The sequence below is a fragment of the Hyperolius riggenbachi genome, chromosome 10 (genome assembly GCF_040937935.1).
Source record: "Hyperolius riggenbachi isolate aHypRig1 chromosome 10, aHypRig1.pri, whole genome shotgun sequence".
Taxonomy (NCBI): Eukaryota; Metazoa; Chordata; class Amphibia; order Anura; family Hyperoliidae; genus Hyperolius; species Hyperolius riggenbachi.
The window spans coordinates 218,698,981-218,721,215 of record NC_090655.1 but is presented as its reverse complement, the minus strand read 5'-3'; the positions used below and the strand labels follow the sequence as shown (position 1 = coordinate 218,721,215).

General features: G+C 43.8%; 2 protein-coding genes across 3 annotated transcripts in view; both read left to right on the top strand.

Moving 5' to 3' along the window:
- Positions 1-22,235, top strand: part of LOC137534492 (uncharacterized) — a 106,706-nt gene that overhangs the window by 27,263 nt on the left and 57,208 nt on the right. The gene's annotated exons all lie outside the window — the stretch shown is intronic.
- LOC137535796 (zinc finger protein 721-like) overlaps positions 1-22,235 on the top strand; it is a 43,569-nt gene that overhangs the window by 10,124 nt on the left and 11,210 nt on the right. The window contains exons 3-5 of the mRNA XM_068257698.1: positions 505-1,693; positions 15,309-15,392; positions 21,299-22,089. Coding sequence (XP_068113799.1) covers positions 505-1,693; positions 15,309-15,392; positions 21,299-22,089 — 2,064 coding nt within the window. The remainder of the gene's footprint in view (positions 1-504; positions 1,694-15,308; positions 15,393-21,298; positions 22,090-22,235) is intronic.

Here is a 22,235-nt window from a genome sequence, read left to right as displayed (position 1 = left end):
ACACAAGTAAAACTTTTCTTCCATTGTCTCATCATGCTGTGCAATTTACTGCGTTCCTATGTATGGCTAATGCTTTAGGTATAGGAATGGTCAAGTAAGATGCAAATAACTCCAAGTTGCATGCAAATGTAATGCAAATTATATGTAGCTAATAATATTTGCCAGGAAATGCATTTGATTGGCTGAAATCCAAGCTACATAATATTTGCATGCAAGGCAAAGTTATTGTCATGTGATTTGCACCTGTAATGAGCACAACCTTCTGCAGTCCTCTATCAGGCTGATAAGCTAACAGTGACATGCCAATCACTCTAAGTTGGTGCAAATTGTATGCTAATTATATGCAAAGTTATTCAGCTTCTGCTTTGCGGTCTGCATACGTTTGCACATACTTTGCATCTTTGCATTATTGCATTATCAGCAGCTCACTGACCAACCCTAATGATAATTGTTCCTCCCTTCAGAATTCTCTAACAGGAAGTTATGATGTTTCTCTATTTGCAGCATGGAGTCCTGGCATCAGGAACCTCTCAGAGACTTGTCTCTCTGCATCCACAGACTGTACAGCGGTTGATGATGTCACTAGACAAGAGTCTCCTGCAGATATCCTGGTTACCCCAAATATTCCACCAGACTCCCCTCACCTGTCTAACCCTGAAGGGCCTCCTACCCAGCAGACTGCAGGGTCTTATTCTTGTTCCTTTTGTGGGAAATGTTATAGATGGAAATCAGGGCTTGTCACACATGAGAGATATCACACTGGTGAGAAGCCATATTCATGTGCTGAGTGTGGGACATGTTTTGCATATAAATCACAGCTTGTCATACATGAGAGATCTCATACAGGTGAAAAGCCCTATTCATGTGCAGAGTGTGGGAAATGTTTTGCATCTAAATCAGTTCTTATCGCACATGAGATAACTCACACTCGTCAGAAGCCCCATAAATGTGCTGAGTGTGGGAAATGTTTTGTACAGAAATCAGAGCTTGTCAAACATGAGAGATGTCACACCATTAAGAAGCCCTATTCATGTGATGTGTGTGGGAAAGGTTTTGCTTGGATATCAAGTTTTGTCATGCATCAGAGAAGTCACATTGGCGAGAAGCCCTATTTTTTTCCTGACTGTGGGAAAGGTTTTAGAGATGAAGGAAACTTTGTCAATCATGAGAGATCTCACACTGATGAGAAGCCATATGAATGTAAAAAGTGCGAAAAAGCTTTTGGAAGTTACTCAAGTCTTGTCAGGCATGAGAGAACTCACACTGGTGAGAAGCCCTTTTCATGTACTGAATGTGGGAAATGTTTTAGTGTTAAAGAATACCTTGTCAAACATGTGAGATCTCACACTGGTAAGAAGCCCTATTCATGTGCTGAGTGTGGGAAATGTTTTGGAGATAAAAGATGCTTTGTCAGACATGAGAGCACTCACACTGGTGAGATGCCATATTCGTGTACTGAGTGTGGGAAACGCTTTTTACAGAAAGCACAGCTTGTCATTCATGAGAGATTACACACCGGTGTGAAGCCCTTTTCATGTACTGAGTGTGGGAAATGTTTTGGCGACAAAGGAAACCTTGCCAAACATGAGAGAACTCACACTGGTAAGAAGCCATATTCATGTGGTGAGTGTGTGAAATGTTTTGCACAGAAATCTCAACTTTCGAAACATGAGAGAAGTCACACTGATGATAAGTAAAAATAAGTGAAACACAGCTTTGCCCTCAGTGAACCTGAACTGGCCACAGCATGCTGCTCTCCATCTTCCCATCCTAGCTGGAATTAGGGAGGATGAGAGCAGCATGGAGTACAGTAGCCAATAATATCTTGGTTCAGTATAAATTACATAGAGGATGGAAGAGTGACTCATTTTTTTTAAACACTTTCAAGGTTTATGTAATGGTAGTTTTGATACCTTTACAATCCAACCTATTGAGCATTAGTGATGATCATGTAGATGCAAATAACTAACGAATTTTACCTCAGCAGGATTTGATTGGTTCATTTTCAATCTGCATACATTTGCATTCATTTGCATCAACTCCAAGTTATTTGCATGTACTTGACCATCATTATTAAGCATATTACCTGTCCACTGAGAAGGGTGAGACAGATATAAATGATTGGACAGTCAAATGTGATTGGCCTTCTTAAAACAGAAGGTACTTGCGATAATTTAACTTTAAGTGAACATCCGTGTTTACAACCCACAATGCACCGCTACTGAGTATGCAAATGATCTCTTTATGCCCCTGAAGCCAGGCTTAGCATATTCAGTAGCGGTGCATTGTGGGTAACCACAGTTGTTCACTTAAAGCTGAATTATTACAAGTACCTTCTGTTTTAAGAAGACAAATTGCACCAAGCATTGCTTTTAAGCAGGAGTGCGTTTTCGGGTCTCTTTTAGTCCCCTATACTTTCCTAGTGGTTTTGGGTCACCCTGAACTGCTTGATTACTGTTGGACAGACAAGGAAATGTTTTGGATTTTCCACGTGGGTACTAGGAAGGCAGTTTTGATGTATGAATCACATATGTGGTGTTCTCATGCACTAAGCGTAATCCCGCCACTTTCTGTATAATGCTTGCATTACCATGATGCAATTTTTTGCAGTGTTATCTTAGATATACAATGCAACATTTTGCAGTATGCTTGCAATAATATGCATCATTACTTTGCAACTATGGTGCCCCAATATAATGCAGACTTCCTAGTTTAAGTGTTTTCTATATTACATGTTTTCCATGTTTAGTACATAGTACATGTTTTGCCTCTGAAGAAGCAAGTTTGATCTTGCAAAAACCACTGTCTGCCAAGCTGGATTAAAGTGCTTTTAGGAAGCGGTACCTTGCTGTTTTCTAATTTCCACATGACTTCATCTACTTGAGAACACACTACTGGTGTTCCCTGCACTGGTTGGTCCATCCCTGCTGCATACTAGTGCCAGCCCACACTTCTTTCTATTTTCTATAGTATATTGTTTTCTATCATTTATTGCAGTGTATAGTATAGTGTTTTCTATAGTATATTGCAGCTGTGTCCAGGGCTGTGGAGTGGAGTCGGTACAAAAATCATGCGACTCTTGACTTCTCAGTTTATGAAATCTCCGATTCCAGGTACCCCAAAATTACCCAAAAATGACTGACTCCTTGACTCCAACTGGCAGGGTTATGGAGTGGGTACTTTCTTGTCAGATCTGACATGAATACCTGAAACATGCATGCACCTATTCTTGTCAGATCTGACAGTAATGTCAGAAACGCCTGCTGCTTGCTTGTTCAAGGTCTTAGGCTACTTTCACACCAAGACGTTGCATTTTAGGGGACGTTAAGGTCGCATAAAGTGCCCCTAACGCAACGCATGGTGGTGTTGAAGTTGGACGTCAGATTGAGCCGCGTTATGCAGCTCTCAAAGCAGCCGCTCCAGGATAGTGATGGGAAATCCGGATCTTTTTAAGGATTCGGATCATTCGAATCGGATTATTGAAAAGATCCGGATCTTTGAACCGAATCATTTGAATCATTTTACAAGGGAAGCAGACTGGGTGAAATGACTAGAAGGACAGGACTTTCCCTGCACTGTACATTCTGTATGTTCCTGTTTCTTCCAGACAGACATCTACTGTGAACCGAATCTTTCATTGTGATGATCCGGATGATTCGACTCACAAAAAAGATCCGGATCAAATGAACGATTCGTTCATGATCCGGACAACACTACGAGTCCCACCACGAGTCACCACAGTGAAGTGAATATTAATTAGCCATGTGGCTAGTCACTGAGCATGTGCAAACAATCTAACGCAGCTCTATAGGGGTATAACGTACAGCATGCTGCACTTTCATTTAACGTGCAGCGTTATACCCTAACGCAAGGTGTGCACTGTGAACAGCACATTGATTTTACAGTGCTGTGAGTTAGGCTGCGTTACTGGCTGCTGTAACGTGGGACTTTAACGTTCCACTGTGAAACCAGCCTTAAAGTGGAATGCACATGTAATTGCTGAAGTATCGCTTTGGATTGTTATTTCAGTGTTTGGTGCATTTCTTTATATTAACCACTTCCCAACCACAGGTTTTATCCCCTTGAAAACCAGAGCAATTTTCACATCATGCTCCTCCCAATAACTTTATTGTTGCTTATCACATAAAAGATCTATATATTGTTTGTTTTTTACCACAAAGCATTTCTTTGGGGTGTACTTTTTTTCTAAGAATTATTTTATTTTGTATGCATTTTAAAAAGAATAAGAAGAAAAAAAAATGGGGAAAAGTCATAGCTTTTAGCCATTATAATTTTAAACCAAAATGTGTGTAGATGAAACCCACACATTTTATTTGCCCATTTCTCCCAGTTATTACAATATTTGAATTATGTCCCTTGTACAATGTATGGCGAGAATATTTTATCTGTAAATAAAGGTGTATTTTTTCCGATTAGTTTTTTTTTTACTATATCAATAATTAAAAGCCATTATTTGCAAAAATAACAGTAACAGTAATATACCCTCATGACATACATATTAAAAAGTCCCTAAGGTAGCTGTTTATGTATTTTTTTTAATTATGTCTTTTTTTTTTTTACAAGTGTTTTATTTTGGTAACTATGGTGTAGTGATGAAAGAGGTTAAAAACGAATACAAAGTTGCTTATTTTTATATACAATAGTGTGTGTGTGTGTGTGTGTGTGTGTGTGTGTGTGTGTGTGTGTGTGTGTGTACACACTTTGCCTATAAGTTTTTGGAGCTTCACCTTAAGGACACAGATCCAGGGAGTAAAAGCTTTCCTGGTTTGAGCACAGCTTCATTTTTTGAAACTTTTAATGCTCACCTAGCACCCATCACATAGAGAGCAGCAAGAAGCCAAAGCTCACTCAGCACCCTTAGTGTGGGACACCTTGCCACCCCACCCTGGTGGCCCACACTGCTGGCTGGTGGGGTGTAAGGGTGGCCCACCCTGGTGCCTGGTGGGGTGGCCCCATACTGGTGGGATAGGAGGGAGGGCAATTGACCTCAGGACCGCCCCCCCCCCCCTCCTTGTCACTGTCTTGCTTCGTGCTGTGGAAGATACAGCTTGACACTCACCAGGCTCCATCAGACGTTAGAGCATCAGCCACCAGGTCTGCGTTGTCTCCTCTGCAATTCCTCTCACACTTCTTCCTGATTCAATGTGCGCGGCATTGCAGAGGAGACAGCGTGAGCCTGATTGCTGGCGCTCTAATGCCAGATGGAGCCAAGTGAGTGTCTAACTGTATCGTCCGTCGTTTGAATGAGCACGGTCACAAGAGGGGGGCCTTGAGGGGGGGAGGGAGGATAGAAGTCATGCCCCACCTGCGCCGAAATCGGCAGAAACACTCTGTGCCCCAACGACCGGGGCACCATGGGCGGAGATTCAAGGAAGTGCCCTATTCTCTTGCCCTAACGACGCACCTGCTTTGAAGCCTAACTTAACCCACACTACAGGGCTACCTCATAGCTGCCTGCTGGTATAATAAAGCAAACTGCTACATATTCCCAGTAAATGGAAAGCTTCCTGTACCTTTTCATGGTGGATTAGCAATTTGTCCATCAGTGAATTTTTCCTGCACTTAATACAAGTTGCCTTTCATTGTAGGGTTATAAAACCTGCATCCACAGTCAGTCTGTTCATGCCATACCTTTTACATTTGTGCTCTGAATGTAATGAGATGCTGGGGTAATAATAGAACTTCGGTAAAGAACATCTAAAAAAGCCAACACAGTTCTGGAAAAACATTCTTTGGACAAGTGAAACTAAGGGCAACCTCTACCGGAATGATGGCAAAGAAAAAGTATGGAGAAGGCGTGGAACAGCTCATTATCCAAAGCATACCACATCATCTGTAAAACACGGTGCAGGCAGTGCTATGGCTTGGGTGAGCATGGCTGCCAGTAAAACTGGGACACTAGTGTTTATTGATGATGTGACATAGGACAGAAGCAGCCAAATTAATTCTGAGGTATTCAGAGAGCATACATGAAAAAGGCGCCTGGTAAAAAGGGCACAGGGTTTGCCGCTTGTAGAATCTCACTAAAATTAGCAATATTCTACTACTGGATTTCCATAGTAAAATATTGGTCATATTTACAGCTATTTTACTATGGCTAAACCTAACCCTATTTTCACACAGAAATCCTCCTGATGCCTAACCCTTAACCCCCCCTCCCCTGGTGGTGCCTAACCCTTATACCCCCGTGATGGTGCCTAACCGTAAGATCCCCCTGGAGACGCCTATATCTAAGAAACCCTCAGGTAGTACCTGACCCTAAGACCCCAACCCCCCCCCCGGTGGCACCTAACCCTATTAGAAATTAACATTTTAATTCCAGTTATACAGGGCTGTGGAGTCAGAGTCGAGGAGTCGGAGCATTTTGGATACTGCAGTCTGTGATTTTAATTAACTGAGGAGTCGGATGATTTTTGTACTAAATCCATAGCCTTTGTAAAATTAGACTAAGGAGTAAAATTTGAGGCGTTGGAGTAATTTTGGGTACCTGGAATTGGTTGTTTCATAAACTGAGGAGTTGTATGATATTTGTACCGACTCCACAGCCCTGCAGTTATTTAATTTGTCCAAATGCTTTTGAGCCCCTAAAATGAATGCTCACGATTTTTGTGCAATCATTTTGTTCACCCCACTGAATTAAAGCTGAAAGTCTGTGACCAACAGGGTTAAGCCAAAGTTGGATTCTCTCCATTACAGGTGGCTTTGGGATGACTCAAATGTCACACATGAAAATTGGATAGAGTTTGAGGAGGAATTAACTACAGTGGCGATTGCTTCCCAGGACAAGCTCATTGATCTCAAGTGGTTTCACCAAACATATCTTTTTTCTCTTAAAGTCAATGGGAACTTTAAAAAAAATTAGCCAGATACTTACCTTAGGACAGGGAAGGCTCGGTGTCCTATAGAGCATTCCCTCTCCTCTCTATGTCCACTCGTTGCAGCGGCAGCTCCCCCGTTTAAATTCCCCACCCCGGGGGACTTTGGAAGTCTTCAGGAGCCCGAGTGCACCAGAAGACAGGCGGCTCCATATTAGATCTGCGTGAGTGTGTGAGAGAGGATGCTCGTGCAGGCGCAGTATGAAGCTACCCGTCTTTGGGAGCACTCGGGCTCCCAAAGACTTCCGAAGATTTTTTTGGTGGCGGAAAGCAGTATTTGACCAGTTTGGTAGAATACTGTTACCGGGGAGCCAGTGCTGGAACGAGAGATCCGTGAGAGGAGCAGAAAGTCTCTACAGGACCCAGAACATTCCGTCTCCTTAGGTAAGTATCTGGCTGTTTTTTGTTTTGTTTTTTACTACAGCTCCCATTGACTTTAAGCTTGCCAAAATGAGTAATCTACACAACGATAGATGCTTTAAATGTAGCACATCGGGCACAGATTTTATTCACCGTGTCTGGTCATGGCCACTAGTAAATAAATACTGGAATTTTCTAAGAGTCACCCTGAAGCTGCCTGTAGAACTATTATTTAAACCCTGTGTGCTGGGGATCCTTGAGAGCATCTGTGGAAAGCACAGACAGATGCTCATACAGTACGAATCCTTCTATGCTAGGAAACCTTTAATACTGAAGTGGAAACTGCCTTGCATCCCACCTCTGGACGATTGGAAGAATTTGGTTAATGGGGCTCTGCCTTCGTATAAGTTAACAATCACGTTATCAGCCCAATAAATTTGACAAAATTTGGGGAATATGGTTAGACACATCTGAAACAACAATTCTGAGCCCGGATATAAATATTGCTATTGTTCAGGATCTGCAAATGTAATTAAGTCATAATATGGTAGATTCATTATTGTCAGATATCTACGCTAATGACCTCACGACAATTGTCATTTTGTATGTAACAGCCATTATGCTACCCTCTGGTAACTGACTACAATTTATAGTACATTGTTGCTATGTTTTGTATTATGTTTGTACAGTACCTGGACTGGTGCTTGTGCTTGTGTGACGCATTGTTAGCATTTTTTTTTGTTTCGTTTTGTTGTTGAAAATTTTTAATTAAAATTATCTTGAAAAAAAAGCTGAAAGTCTGCACTTCAACTGCATCTGAGTTGTTTAATTTAAGATTCATTGTGGTAATCAGAGCCAAAATGAGAAAAAAGTTCTGTCTGTCCAAATATTTATGGCCCTAACTGTATGCAATGGAAGCAAAGCTCTATACAGACTTATGCGGAAGACTGGAGCTGATGCTCAGTTCACTGCACTGTAACTGACATAAATGGAGATTAATTTCTGGGTGAAGCATCTGGCTGTGCAGTCACAATGCAGTCACAATGCAGATTGGCCTGGGAAGTCTGTGCGCACAGGAGGCGACATATGAGTGAGTGTCGTAGGGAAATGAGGCTTCCTTGGGAGCATGGCTACTTTCAATCACTGACACCCTGACTTATATGCAGTATGAGAACTAAAGAGTCGATCTTGCTTCCCACCAACCCCTACCTTCCCCTCCAACCAAAGAAGAAACAATCTCCAAATACTGTATCATTCTGTGAGGCAGAAACAAAGCTATTCATATTTATCATAAAGATAAGTGGACTAGCACCATACACTTGTAGATCAGATCAAATAATAGACGGCATACGCCCAAACCTGTGCCTCTGAACTATGAGCACACATTGAGTATATCTCTCATAAGACCAGAATGTACTATGGGCAAAACAGCAATATATAGAAAGAAAAAAGGACCCACAACAGCACCAAACTAGTACAAGATAGTGATAGGTATTCTTTATTGAGAAATAACGTTACACAACAGTAAAAGCAATAAAAAATCACCAGCAGGTGATTGGGATGGTAAATACACTACAATAATACATATGCTTGTTAGGGTCAATCCCAATCCAGAAACAACAATACAATATAATCTCGTTATAGTAAACTCCAAGGGACAAGGAAAAGTGGTTTACTATATCAGAAATTGTCCTAGAAATAGCCCAGCATGCCCTGGTACATTCTCTGCTGCAAAGGAGCAACTCTGTCCTCCCACTGGAGGTAAAATACAAGCACTTGCACATTTGGTGGACTACAAGTTAAAGTATACCTTAGGGCTGCATAGCCAGGCTGGAGAAATCACTAATACAGTATCCAGGGCTCCTTAGAAATTGCAGCCGTCACTGAATAGAGGCAGCCATTCGCTTCCTGTGATTGGATCCGATATCTCCGCGAGCGGGAATTGCAGCGCGTGTCCTGCAAACTTTCTGCTCACACTTAGGCCAATCATGAAGCCTATCTTCAAAATGCAGCCAATCATAATAATCCACTTGCATCTGTAATGCGAGTTGCTCTGATACCTCTGTGGGTGGGCCTTAGCACTCTACTGTCCCCTTTCCTTAGTCTTACAGGAAGTAGGCCCACTCTGAACTGCACTACAAGTGAAAGCCTGTACTGCATTCCACACACTACCAGGAGCGCCATCGCTAACAAGGGACGAGATACCTGGGAGCGTGTACAATACAGTGGAAGGACTGTGACGATAGTTGTATCGGTGATTGCAAAGTGGAAGTGGTAACGCTGCATCCTCTTGTTTACATTCACATTATTCCTCATTTTACCCAGGCTGCTTGTTTGTACAGTACTGTATATCCATTGCCAGTGCCATTCTTCTTACAAATGTTATCAGGCATCAACTCACTTCCAACCAGCCTGAATAGAGCAGCTGACCATGGATTTCACACCCGGCATGGGCTCAAAATCGGCTTCGGGTGATTCGGAAAGTTACTATCTGTATTACACCTAGTAATGCTGGGCGGGGGGGGAGGGGGGGGGGGGGTAGGGCTTCAAGTTTACCTATCTGACGTCTTCTTTGCTCGTCCCTCGGCGCCTCCCACGATGCGTTCTAATCCGCCGTCACGTGATTACAAACACTTCCTTCTTCCGGGTTGGAGGAGGAAGTGTTTGTAGTCACGTGATGCCGCGTGGAACGCATCATGGGAGGCGCCGAGGGACGAGCAAAGAAGACGTCAGATAGGTAAGCTTGACCCCCCCCTCCCCCCCCCCCCCCCCCGCACAGCATTACTGGGTGAAATCCGGATAGTAACTATCCGGATCACCCGAAGCCGAGTTTCAGCCCGTGCCTGTTTCACACTGACATGATGTATGCACCACCCTCTGTTTACTATATCCAGAGTCAGCCTCACGTAGGGGCCAAAAAACATGTTTACTATAACAGAAGTTTTATTATATCAGAGTTTACTATACAAGGCATTGCTCTTATAGATTTATAATGGAGATTGGCCGGGACCTGGAGAGGTAGTTTACTATACCCAATGTTTACTATATCAGAGTTTATTATAACGAGTTTATACTGTATAATAAATAATCAGAATATTACAAAAGCAGCAGATCCTGAAGCAGCAATAAGAAATAAAACAAGCGATGGTAGGGCTAAGTATAAGTGCAATATCGTTTAGATTGTAAGCTCGCAAGGGCAGGGCTCTCTCCCCCTTTTGTGTCTTGGAAATCATTATACATTTTATTTATCATGTTACTTTTATCACTGTCATTACCAATTCTGTATTTTGTATTCTGTAATCTGTATCATTTTTGTATTTTGTCACTAATTGCGTATCTTGTATTGGTGTACATTACTGTCTGTATTATTATGTACCCCATGTTTGTTTCTTACTTTGTACAACGCCACGGAATATGTTGGTGCTTTATAAATTAGTAATAATAATAATATGGCTAATAGGGAATAAAGAAACATCGCACTCAAACACAGAATATACTATACACATATATGAAAAATGACTGGTTCAAAAAATATATATTATTATTTATATAGTGCTGACATCTTCCGCAGCGCTGTACAGATTATAATGTCTTGTCACTTAACTGTCCCTCAGAGGGGCTCACAATCTAATCCGTACCATAGTCATATGTCTATATCGTGTAGTGTATGTATCGTAGTCTAGGGACGGTTTAGGGGAAGCCAATTAACTTATCTGTATGTTTTTGGAACATGGGAGGAAGCCCGCACAGAAAGTGGGTTGCAGGTCCAGAGTGTTGCGGGTCGGGTTCGGGTATCACTCACCAGAAAGGGGATTGCAGGTCAGGTGTGGGTAGCGGGGCTGCAGGTGGGCTTAGGTGTGGGTGTGAAAATATAGTCTTATGGTGGCCATACATGGTACAATTTTTTCATACAATCTTACCATTTTATGTAGTATAAGGGTAAATTAAGTGAATATACTGAGGCTGCTTTCACAGTGGGACGTTACAGGCGCATGTTAGAGCAGCCTGTAACGCAGCCCAACTCACAGTAATGAAAAATCAATGGGCTGTTCACAGTGACACGTTGCGTTACAGTGTAACGCTGCACGTTCAATGAAAGTGCAGCATGCTGTGCGTTATACGCGGTTTTAGCCGCGTTAGACTGTTTGCACATGCTCAGTAATGTTGGAGGAGGAGTGGAGAGTCCGCTACTGTGCCTAGCCACATGGCTAATTAATATTCACTGCACTGTGTGACGTCACGTGTTTACTTCCTGGAGCGACCGATTTGTGCGACGATTGGCTGGCGGGACCACGTGATGCGGAGGGTTCCGATCACGTGGTCTCCACAGTCTTTTGACGCACCAGTATCGAACGAAAACGGCGCACCAAGAGATGCATAATGTGTCTCTATGTAGCGTCCAACCACCATGCGTTGAGTTAGGGGCACGTTATGCGACCTTAACGTCCCCTAAAATGCAACGTCTTGGTGTGAGAGAGCCCTGAAAGGATAATTTAGGCAGTTCCCTTATATTACATTGAAATGGTAACATTGTATGAAATTGTACCATGTATGGCCACCATTAAGTGGACCCTTAACTGAGAGGGATATGGATGTTTCCTTTTAAACAATACCAGTTGCCTGGCAGTCCTGCTGATCTCTTTGGCTGCAGTAGTGGCTGAATCACACACCTGAAACAAGCAAGCAGCTAATCCAGTATGACTTCAGTCAGAGCACCTGATCTGCAAGCTTGTTGAGAGGCTGTGGCTGAAAGTATTATGCTACGTACACACATGCGACAACGATCGTTCGTTGAGAACGACGAACGAACTTTTAATTGATGAAAGAACGACCTAAGTAAAGTTAGTTTTAAAAGGTGTGTAACGATCTGATCGTTAGAACGAACGTTACATCAAAAAAAGCAACTATTGCGCCTGCGCATAAAAATGAGAAGTTTCACGAAGAAATAGTGAAATGCGCATGTCAAGCCTAGTACGAACGATCGTTTCCAACGATGTACTACTTTTGTAAACGATCGTCGTTGGTTAAAATCCGCCGAGACAGAACTTTCTTTTGTAGCGATTTGGCTCGTTCGTCGTTTGCCTTAATAGTCGGTGGTTCGTTTTTTGTAACGATCGTCGTTGGTAAAGATCGGGGAACGATCGTTACAAACGACTATAGTCGCATGTGTGTACGCACCTCAAGAGACACAGGATCAGCAGGAGAGTCAGGCAACTGGTATTATTTTAAAAGGAAAAAATCCATTCCGTATCCGGACTCAGGTGAGAGGGATACGGAGGCTGCCATATTTATTTCCTTTTACACAACACCAGTTGCTTGACAGCCCTGCTGATCTATTTGGCTGCAGTGGTGAATAAATAACACCAGAAACAAGCATGCAGCTAATCTTGTCAGATCTGACAATAATGTCAGAAACACCTGATCTGCTGCATGCTTGTTCAGGGTCTATGGCTAAGGCTACTTACACACCAGGACGTTACAGGCGCACGTTAGTGCAGCCTGTAACGCAGCCCACCGCACAGCACTACAAAGTCAATGAGGCTGTTCACACTGCCCACGTTGCGTTACACAGTAACGCTGCACGTTCGGGCAAAGTGCAGCGTACTGTGCATTTTGAGCGGCTTAAGACGCGTAAGACTGTTTGCACATGCTCAGTGGGGGGCGAGAGGAGGCGGGGAGAGGCCGCTACGTAGCCGTGCACATGGCTACTTAATATGCACTGGCGGCTGCTGATTGGCCGGCGGGACCACGTGATGCGGAGTGTCTCACTCCGCATCACGAGGTCCCGCCGGCCAATCAGCGCCACTCTGGTAGACCTTATGCGGATAGAGCCGCCTAACGCAGCTCACTCTAACGTCCTCTCCCGCACCACCATACGTTGTGTTAGGTGCACGTTATGCGACCTTAACGTAGTACCTAATGCAACGTCTTATTGTGTAAGTAGCCTTAAAGTACTAGAAGCAGAGAATCAGCAGGATAGCCAGGCAACTGGTATTGCTTAAAAGGAAATGAATTTGGCAGCTTCCATATCCCTCTCACTTCATTAGCCCTTTAAGCAGGCCTCTGCTCCTGCATCTCAATTTTTTATTTATGTATTTATTTATTTTTGCTTTGTGATATCCTGCTCAGCAGTGCATGGGATCAAATGGAGTGAGTAGTAGGACAAGGGGACTTGTCCTATTGGCTGTCTCCTTTGTAAGTTACCATGTGATGTTACAGCAGTGGTAGTGGTATTTTAAGACCAGCACCAGGTTGGTCTTAAAGTGTACCTGCAGTAAAAAAATGCCCCTGGGGAGTACTTACCTCGGGATAGGGAATCCTCTGGATCCTAACGAGGTTTCCCTCGTTACCCACAGCAGAGAGGATCCAGCATTGGCTTCCCCAAAAATGTGCTTTAATCGAAGGAGGAGTCCGCACATAGACTTGCTGGAACTTAATGCAGAAGTTTATTGTCCAATCACACACATACACTTAATCTGCCCGAAAGGGCCCACAATCGTTTCAGGGCCTGCAAGGTCACCTCTGCCAAGGCATAGGGCAGAAAAAAATATGTACTCGCAGGCCCCATAACGATCGTTAACCCTTTTGGCCAGATGTAATTGCTCCTTCGATTACTGGATTTAGGTTGCCTGGGAATCCTGCACCAGCACCCACACCTAGGTCTGCAGTTCTCTTTCATAGACAAAAAATGTCCATGTCGGCACTTGTCGAAGGTGCGTGCAGGTGGACTAGCAGGCTACCGGTTTGACGGAAATAGCCGAGTCCAATCAGGTTCACTCTACTACAGAGGCGCCTGAGCAAACCAGCCACTGCACACATCAGTCATGGGATGTTCTTTTTGGGGGGCTGCCAATGCTGGATGCCCCCCTGCTGTGGGAGATGGGGATGCCTCATTAGGATCCAGAGGCTTCCCTCTCGAGGTAAGTACACCCCAGGGGAACTTTTTCCCCTTACAAGTTTTCTTCAAAATACCGAACATCACTTATTTTTCTGTATACTCTACTCTTTATATAAAAATAATCAGCAGCAAGTGTGTGTGAATGCGCACCAAATACATATAAGAAAAATGAATACAAATGGTATATATTGCAAAAAAGTGCACTGCTTTAAAGGGGAACTGAAGTAAGAGGTATACGGAGGCTGCCATATTTAGTTCCTTTTAATCAATACCAGTTGCCTGGCAGCCCTGCTGATCCTCTGCCTCTAATACTATTAGCCATAGCCCCTGAACAAGCATTCAGCAGATCAGGTGTTTCAGACTTTAAAGTCAGATCTGACAAGACTAGCTGCATGCTTGTTTCTGGTGTTTTTCAGATACTACTGCAGAGAAATAGACCAGCAGGGCTGCCAGGCATTGGCAACTGGTATTGATTAAAAGGAAATAAATATGGCAGCCTCTGTATACCTCTTACTTCAGTTCCCCTTTAATTGCTCGAAATGAGCTAATCAATTATAAACATAATGTGCCTATTCAAAACACCCCTTTCCCAGTGCTACCCCCTATTAAAACCAGACATCATAAGTCCATATTGCACAACCCAGCCCCTAGCAGCCAATAACTATGCGATTATAGTTTTTGGCTGCTAGGGGCGGGGTTGTGCAATATGGACTTCTGTCTGTTTTTTTAAGAGGGTAGCACTGGGAAAGGGGTGTTTTGAATAGGCACATTATGTTTATAATTGATTAGCTCATTTTGAGCAATTAAAGCAGTGCATTTTTGCAACATATCTCTGTTCTTTATAATTTACATTTATTGAGGTATTTACTGTACAAGTCGATAATTTAGTTCACTAGTGTTTGAGATATATGAAAATGACTCTTGACTAGAAATAAGAATCTAACAATAATAATAATTATTATTATTATTATTAGATGCATCTCTCTGGATGGGGATGCTGTGTAATCACAGATGATGATAATAATATTGCATGAGGGATGGATATTACACAAACAGAGGCTGCAGTTCTCCTACTCACCACAAATACAAGACGGCTAGGAGTAACACAGAGAGAGAAGGAATGGAGTTAAAGACAGGAAGTATTGAAACCAAAGACAGGAAATGGAGCCAAAGACAGGATGTGATGTAACGCCGGATAAGAAGTTGCAGAAAGTGGAGAGGAGTCGTTACTGGAAGAGGTAATTTGTGTGATTCTTGTTATATATTGAGCACAGCAGAGGTCGGGTTGGACATACTCTGCTATAGAGGAGGTCACAGTATACTTGTCACTTTCATTTTCTAGTATAGCCATGTTCCCACAGCAGTGCCATTATCCTAGAATGTGTAACTTCCCCCACCCCACTAATGCCACCCCCCCCCCCCCCCATTAAAGCCATATTCTTCCTGTGTCCCCCACCAGTGTCATTATCCTAGAATGTGTAACTTCCCCCACCCCATTAAAGCCATATTCTTCCTGTGTCCCCCACCAGTGTCATTATTCTCCCATATGTAATGCCCTCCACTGCAGTAATGCCATTTCTTTCCCAGTATAGCCATCCTCCCCGTGTCCCCCAGCATATCCATTATCCTTCAGTATGTAATGTCCCCTACCCCAATGCATACAAATAATTAAGCCGCCGGGAGATTTGGGCGCAGGGTAAAGCCGAAAAATGGCATACCCTGCTCCTGCAGAAGCTCCGGTGGCATGAATTACTATTCCCCCTCCAGGTCACTGTGGATTGTGGGGAAAGATTCGGCTTCCAGCTATTGTTGGCATACGAATTACAGTGTTTTTATTGTAATTTGTGCTCCGTCTTCTGACAGAACCAAAATTACTGACTGAGCACCACTATAGCTATAATTCACATTATGACCTATGACAGCGCAGGCTGTACCCAAGTCTCCAGCGCTTCCATCCCAGTAATGAAATTTCTTTCCCAGTATAGTCATGTTCTTCTAGTGTCCCCAGCATTGCCATTATCCTCCAGTATGTAATGTCCCCTCACCCCAGTAATGCCATTTCTTTCTCACTGTAGGCGTGTCAACACTGCAGTATTGCTCCCTTCCCCCACCTCCATGTTGAGTATTAAAGAGAATCTGTATTGTTAAAATCGCTCAAAAGTAAACATACCAGTGCGTTAGGGGACATCTCCTATTACCCTCTGTCACAATTTCGCCGCTCCTCGCCGCATTAAAAGTGGTTAAAAACAGTTTTAAAAAGTTTGTTTGTAAACAAACAAAATGGCCACCAAAACAGGAAGTAGGTTGATGTACAGTATGTCCACACATAGAAAATACATCCATACATAAGCAGGCTGTATACAGCATTCCTTTTGAATCTCAAGAGATCATTTGTGTGTTTCTTTCCCCCATGCACTGAAGTTTCAGGCTGCTCTTTTCTTCTTGCAAACAGCTTTGCCCTTGTTTGTAATTCCTCAGTATGTGAAAGCCCAGCCAGCTCAGAGGACGATTTATCCAGCTGATTAGAGCAGCTTCTCTCTTATCTAAATAACACACAGGCAGTGTGCATAGAGGGGCCAGGAAGAGTGAGTTCATAGCAGAACCACAACACTGAAGAACTTGGCAGCCTTCCAGACACAGGCCGACAAGTCTGACAGGGGAAAGATACATTGATTTATTACAGAGACAGTGATAGTAGAAAGTGCTGCAGTTAGCCAGAACACATTAGAATAGCTTTTGGAACATGTAGGATGATAAAAAACAGGATGCAATTTTTGTTACGGAGTCTCTTTAAAAGAAGGATTTATATTAGTTTATAGCTACTTGTCACAGTGTGCTCCAGTCTTCTGCTCCCTTAAAAAACTTTAGGCTACTTTCATAGTGGGACGTTGCCGTTTGATGCAATGTTAAAGTCGTACTGCAAGCTTACAACACAACGTCCCAAAAAAGTTACAACGTAACTTAAATGATACTGCAGCCGAAAGGCTGCAGAGAGATAAAACCTGCATTGTGTAGGTAAAGAAAGGACATACTCACCGCTCCCTTCGCTCCCTGCCGTCGGGTCCCGCTCGTCAGCCACAGCTCCCGGTACTGGCCGACTCTCCTGACCCCTGACCCGGACATACTGCGCCGCACATGTGCAGAATGTCCTGTAATCTTCGCTTCTGGCATCGCATCATGATGCCAGAAGTACGGACACTCCCCCGCCTCCTGCGTGTGCGCTCCAGCGGCTTCACTATAAAGCTAGCATGTAGCTTTCGGCTGCAGTATCCTTTAATGTCCTGTTATCGTCGCATACAAGCAATGAAGAGTATGCTTCCAAGTTAGTACTGAGGATGTGCAAACAGTCTAACGCAGCTAATAACGTGTATAACGCACAGCATGCAGCACTTTCTAATAATGCTACACATTACACACAAACGCAACGTGTGCACTGTGAATGTTGCACAGATTAGTGTTGCTGTGCGTTAAAACATTTTCTAACGTGCGACTTTAACGTCGCACTGTGAAAGAGACCTTAATGCAGATCAGGTGTATTTGACATCAGATCTGACAAGATTAGCTGCATGCTTGTTCCTGGTGTTGTTCAGACACTACTGCAGCCAAATTGATCAGCAGGGCTGCCAGTCAACTGGTATACAGTGGAGGAAATAATTATTTGACCCCTCACTGATTTTGTAAGTTTGTCCAATGACAAAGAAATTAAAAGTCTCAGAACAGTATCATTTCAATGGTAGGTTTATTTTAACAGTGGCAGATAGCACATCAAAAGGAAAATCGAAAAAATAACCTTAAATAAAAGATAGCAACTGATTTGCATTTCATTGAGTGAAATAAGTTTTTGAACCCTCTAACAATAAAAGACTTAATACTTAGTGGAAAAACCCTTGTTTGCAAGCACAGAGGTCAAACGTTTCTTGTAATTGATGACCAAGTTTGCACACATTTTAGGAGGAATGTTGGTCTACTCCTCTTTGCAGATCATCTCTAAATCCCTAAGGTTTCGAGGCTGTCTCTGTGCAACTCTGAGCTTGAGCTCCCTCCATAGGTTTTCTATTGGATTAACCAGCTGAGCGGTCTGGACGAGCTCAGCTCGTCCAACACCGCCAGCGGCTGCCGCTCAGGCCCTGCTGGGCCGATTTTAATGAAATAAAAAGCAGCACACGCAGCCGGCACTTTGCCAGCCGCGTGTGCTGCCTGATCGCCGCCGCTCTGCGGCGATTCGCCGCGAGCAGCGGCGAAAGAGGGCCCCCCTAGCCGCCTGAGCCCTGCGCAGCCGGAACAAAAAGTTCCGGCCAGCGCTAAGGGCTGGATCGGAGGCGGCTGACGTCAGGACGTCGGCTGACGTCGATGACGTCACTCCGCTCGTCGCTATGGCGACGATATAAGCAAAACAAGGAAGGCCGCTCATTGCGGCCTTCCTTGTTTATTATGGGCGCCGGAGGCGATCGGAAGAACGCCTCCGGAGCGCCCTCTAGTGGGCTTTCATGCAGCCAACTTTCAGTTGGCTGCATGAAATAGTTTTTTTTTTATTTAAAAAAAACCCTCCCGCAGCCACCCTGGCGATTTAATCAGAACGCCAGGGTGGTTAAGGTCCGGAGACTGACTAGGCCACTCCATGACCTTAATGTGCTTCTTCTTGAGCCACTCCTTTGTTGCCTTTGCTGTATGTTTTGGGTCATTGTCGTGCTGGAACACCCATCCATGACCCATTTTCAGTCTCCTGGCAGAGGGAAGGAGGTTGTCGTTCAGGATTTCACGATACATGGCTCCGTCCATTTTCCCGTTAATGCGATTAAGTTGTCCTGTGCCCTTAGCAGAAATACAAACCTCAAAGCAAAATGTTTCCACCCCCATGCTTGACGGTGGGGACAGTGTTTTGGGGGTCATAGCCTAGGCAGCATTTTTCTTCCTCCAAACACAGCGAGTTGAGTTAATGCCAAAGAGCTCTATTTTGGTCTTATCAGACCACAGCACCTTCTCCCAGTCACTCACAGAATCATTCAGGTGTTCATTGGCAAACTTCAGACGGGCCTGCACATGTGCCTTCTTGAGCAGGGGGACCTTGCGAGCCCTGCAGGATTTTAATCCATTGCGGTGTAATGTGTTTCCAATGGTTTTCTTGGTGTCTGTGGTCCCTGCTAATTTGAGGTCATTCACTAACTCCTCCCGTGTAGTTCTAGGATGCTTTTTCACCTTTCTCAGAACCATTGACACCCCACGAGGTGAGATCTTGCGTGGAGCACCAGAGCGAGGTCGATTGATGGTCATTTTGTGCTCCTTCCATTTTCGAACAATCGCACCAACAGTTGTCCCCTTCTCTCCCAGCTTCTTGCTAATGGTTTTGTAGCCCATTCCAGCCTTGTGCAGGTCTACAATTTTGTCTCTGACATCCTTGGACAGCTCTTTGGTCTTTCCCATGTTGGAGAGTTCGGAGTCTGCTTGATTGATTGATTGATTCTGTGGACAGGTGTCTTTTATACAGGTGACTAGTTAAGACAGGTGTCCTTAATGAGGGTGAGTAATTGAGTAGAAGTGTCTAACCACTCTGTGGGAGCCAGAACTCTTAATGGTTGGTAGGGGTTCAAAAACTTATTTCACTCAATGAAATGCAAATCAGTTGCTATCTTTTATTTAAGGTTATTTTTTCGATTTTCCTTTTGATGTGCTATCTGCCACTGTAAAAATAAACCTACCATTGAAATGATACTGTTCTGAGACTTTTCATTTCTTTGTCATTGGACAAACTTACAAAATCAGTGAGGGGTCAAATAATTATTTCCTCCACTGTAGTTTAAAACAAAATAAATATGTTAGCCTCCACATTCTTCTCAGTATGCACCAGATGACGCTCGCATGAGCAGAAGCGCCGTATTTACGCAGTACACCGAGGCGGACCAGAGCATCGACGAGGGACCCAGACGACTTCTAGCGGCTGGAAGAAGCCCCAGGTAAATAAAGATAGATTAAGCTGGTCACCTCAGAAGTCCTTTAAATATAGAGGAGTAGGGGCGGTCAATAAGATGTTAATTAGTTAGTTCATGGATAATTATGGAATTTTTTTATGCACTCTGGCTGCTGGCACGTCTGCACCTCTCTCAATCGTGCTCCAGTGGCCAGGATGATTCTGTGCTTGCGCAGTTCATGCATAATTAAAATACACAAACGCAGAATGCTCCAGACTACAGGAGCATAAATGAGAGAGGTGCACAGCTGAGACCTTGCATGCACAGTAGCCTGCGACCAGCTGTGGTTGGAGATCTTTTGGAGGGGACAGCAGCAGCCTGGAGGGTAGTGTAACCACAGAAAGGGACCAGATAAGACTGCTAGAAGAAGCCCTCCCCTCCCACCAGTGACTGTCAGTTTTAGAGAACAATGTAGAAGTTGGCACTTTTTTATATTCTTGACTCATTCTATGTGTGGATACACACTTCTCCCCATTAACTTCCCACATTAAGTGACCTCTCTTTGAAATACGGAGAAGTGCTTTACACTGCTCCATGTTTGTTTTGTTTTTTTTTGTAAGTTAATTACCTGGCTGCCTGGTGAACAGTGAGCCTGAAAGAGTTAGAGGTCCTCAGCAGTACAGGTGTGCTGGAGTGACTTGTATCAGTGACTGAGCTGTCAGGTCCTCAGCAGTACAGGTGTGCTGGAGTGACTTGTATCAGTGACTGAGCTGTCACTGTGTAACGTCACTCTGCCGTGCACATTGCCCGTGCATTCTGTGTGTAGAGCAAAGATGTTTTCTCCTCCCTGGTGTGACGGCTGCTGCTTCTACTGGCTGGATGGAGTTGTGAGGGGCGGGGAGCACTGGGCTTCCTCTCTGTTTTTACTGGCTGGAGGGAGGCACCAATGGGTAGGAGGGAGGGAAAGAAAGAGAGCCTTCAGCTACCCGTGACCTAACAGGCGTGCACGCATGCATATAATCAAATGTCTCTGGACGGACACATGGCTAATTAAGCCACCTGGGCGGCCGCTGATCTTACCCGGGCGGCGTGCCCGGCTAGTAGGCGCTGGGGAGAACACTGTATATAGTTTATTGTGTATACCCTATTTTTTCCTTCTGCATATGCAATAATCTGTGTTCATAATTTAAATGATCTGTTGTTTTTTTTTTTTTTTGTTTTTGTTTTTGCACTTACAGTGGAGAACTGATGCATGTAAACACCGTGGTTAAAGAGGAAGAAACATATGTGAGGAGTGAACAGCAATCTATTGAGGAGGGTAACAAGATGAGGACTAATAAAGAGGAAGAAGAGACATATACGAGGAGTGATCAGCTGTCTATAGAGGGGGGTGACATGATGGGGACAATTAAAGAAGAGACGTATGGGAGGGGTGATCAGCAGTCTGAGGAGGAGGGTGACATGATGGAGACAATTAAAGAGGAAGAAAAAGAGACTTATGTGAGGAGTGATCAGCACTCTGAGGAGGGTGGCAAAATTAGGTCAATTAAAAAGGAAGACGAAGAGACGTGTCTGAGAAGTGATCAGCAATCTGTGGAGGAGGGTGGCATGATGAGGACAAGTAAAGAGGAAGAAGAGATGTATGTGAGGAGTGATCAGCAGACTATGGATCAGGGTTACATGATGAAGACTATTAAAGCGGAAGAAGAAGAAACATATGTGGGGAGTGATCAGCAGTCTCTGGATCAAGGTTACATAATGAGGACATTTAAAGAGGAAGAAGAAGAGACGTATGTGAAGAGTGATCAGCAGTCTATGGATCAGGGTTACATAATGAGGACAATTAAAGAGGAAGAAGAAGAGATGTATGTGAAGAGTGATCAGCTTTCTATGGATCAGGGTTACATAATGAGGACAATTAAAGAAGAAGAAGATGAGATGTATGAGTGGGGTGATGAGCAGTCTATGGATCATGGTGACATGATGGGGACAAGTAAAGAGGAGGACACTCTTACAGAGGGCAGGGCAGGTGAGTAAACGGCAGTGTATCTAGAATAAAAGTGTATCTTTATTGTTGTTAAGACTGTCACTGCTCACAGACTGGCCATATTGGGGGTTATGCTGCACACTAAAGTTAGATTTTTGCTAACTTGTTTTTGGCCACAGCTTACAAAT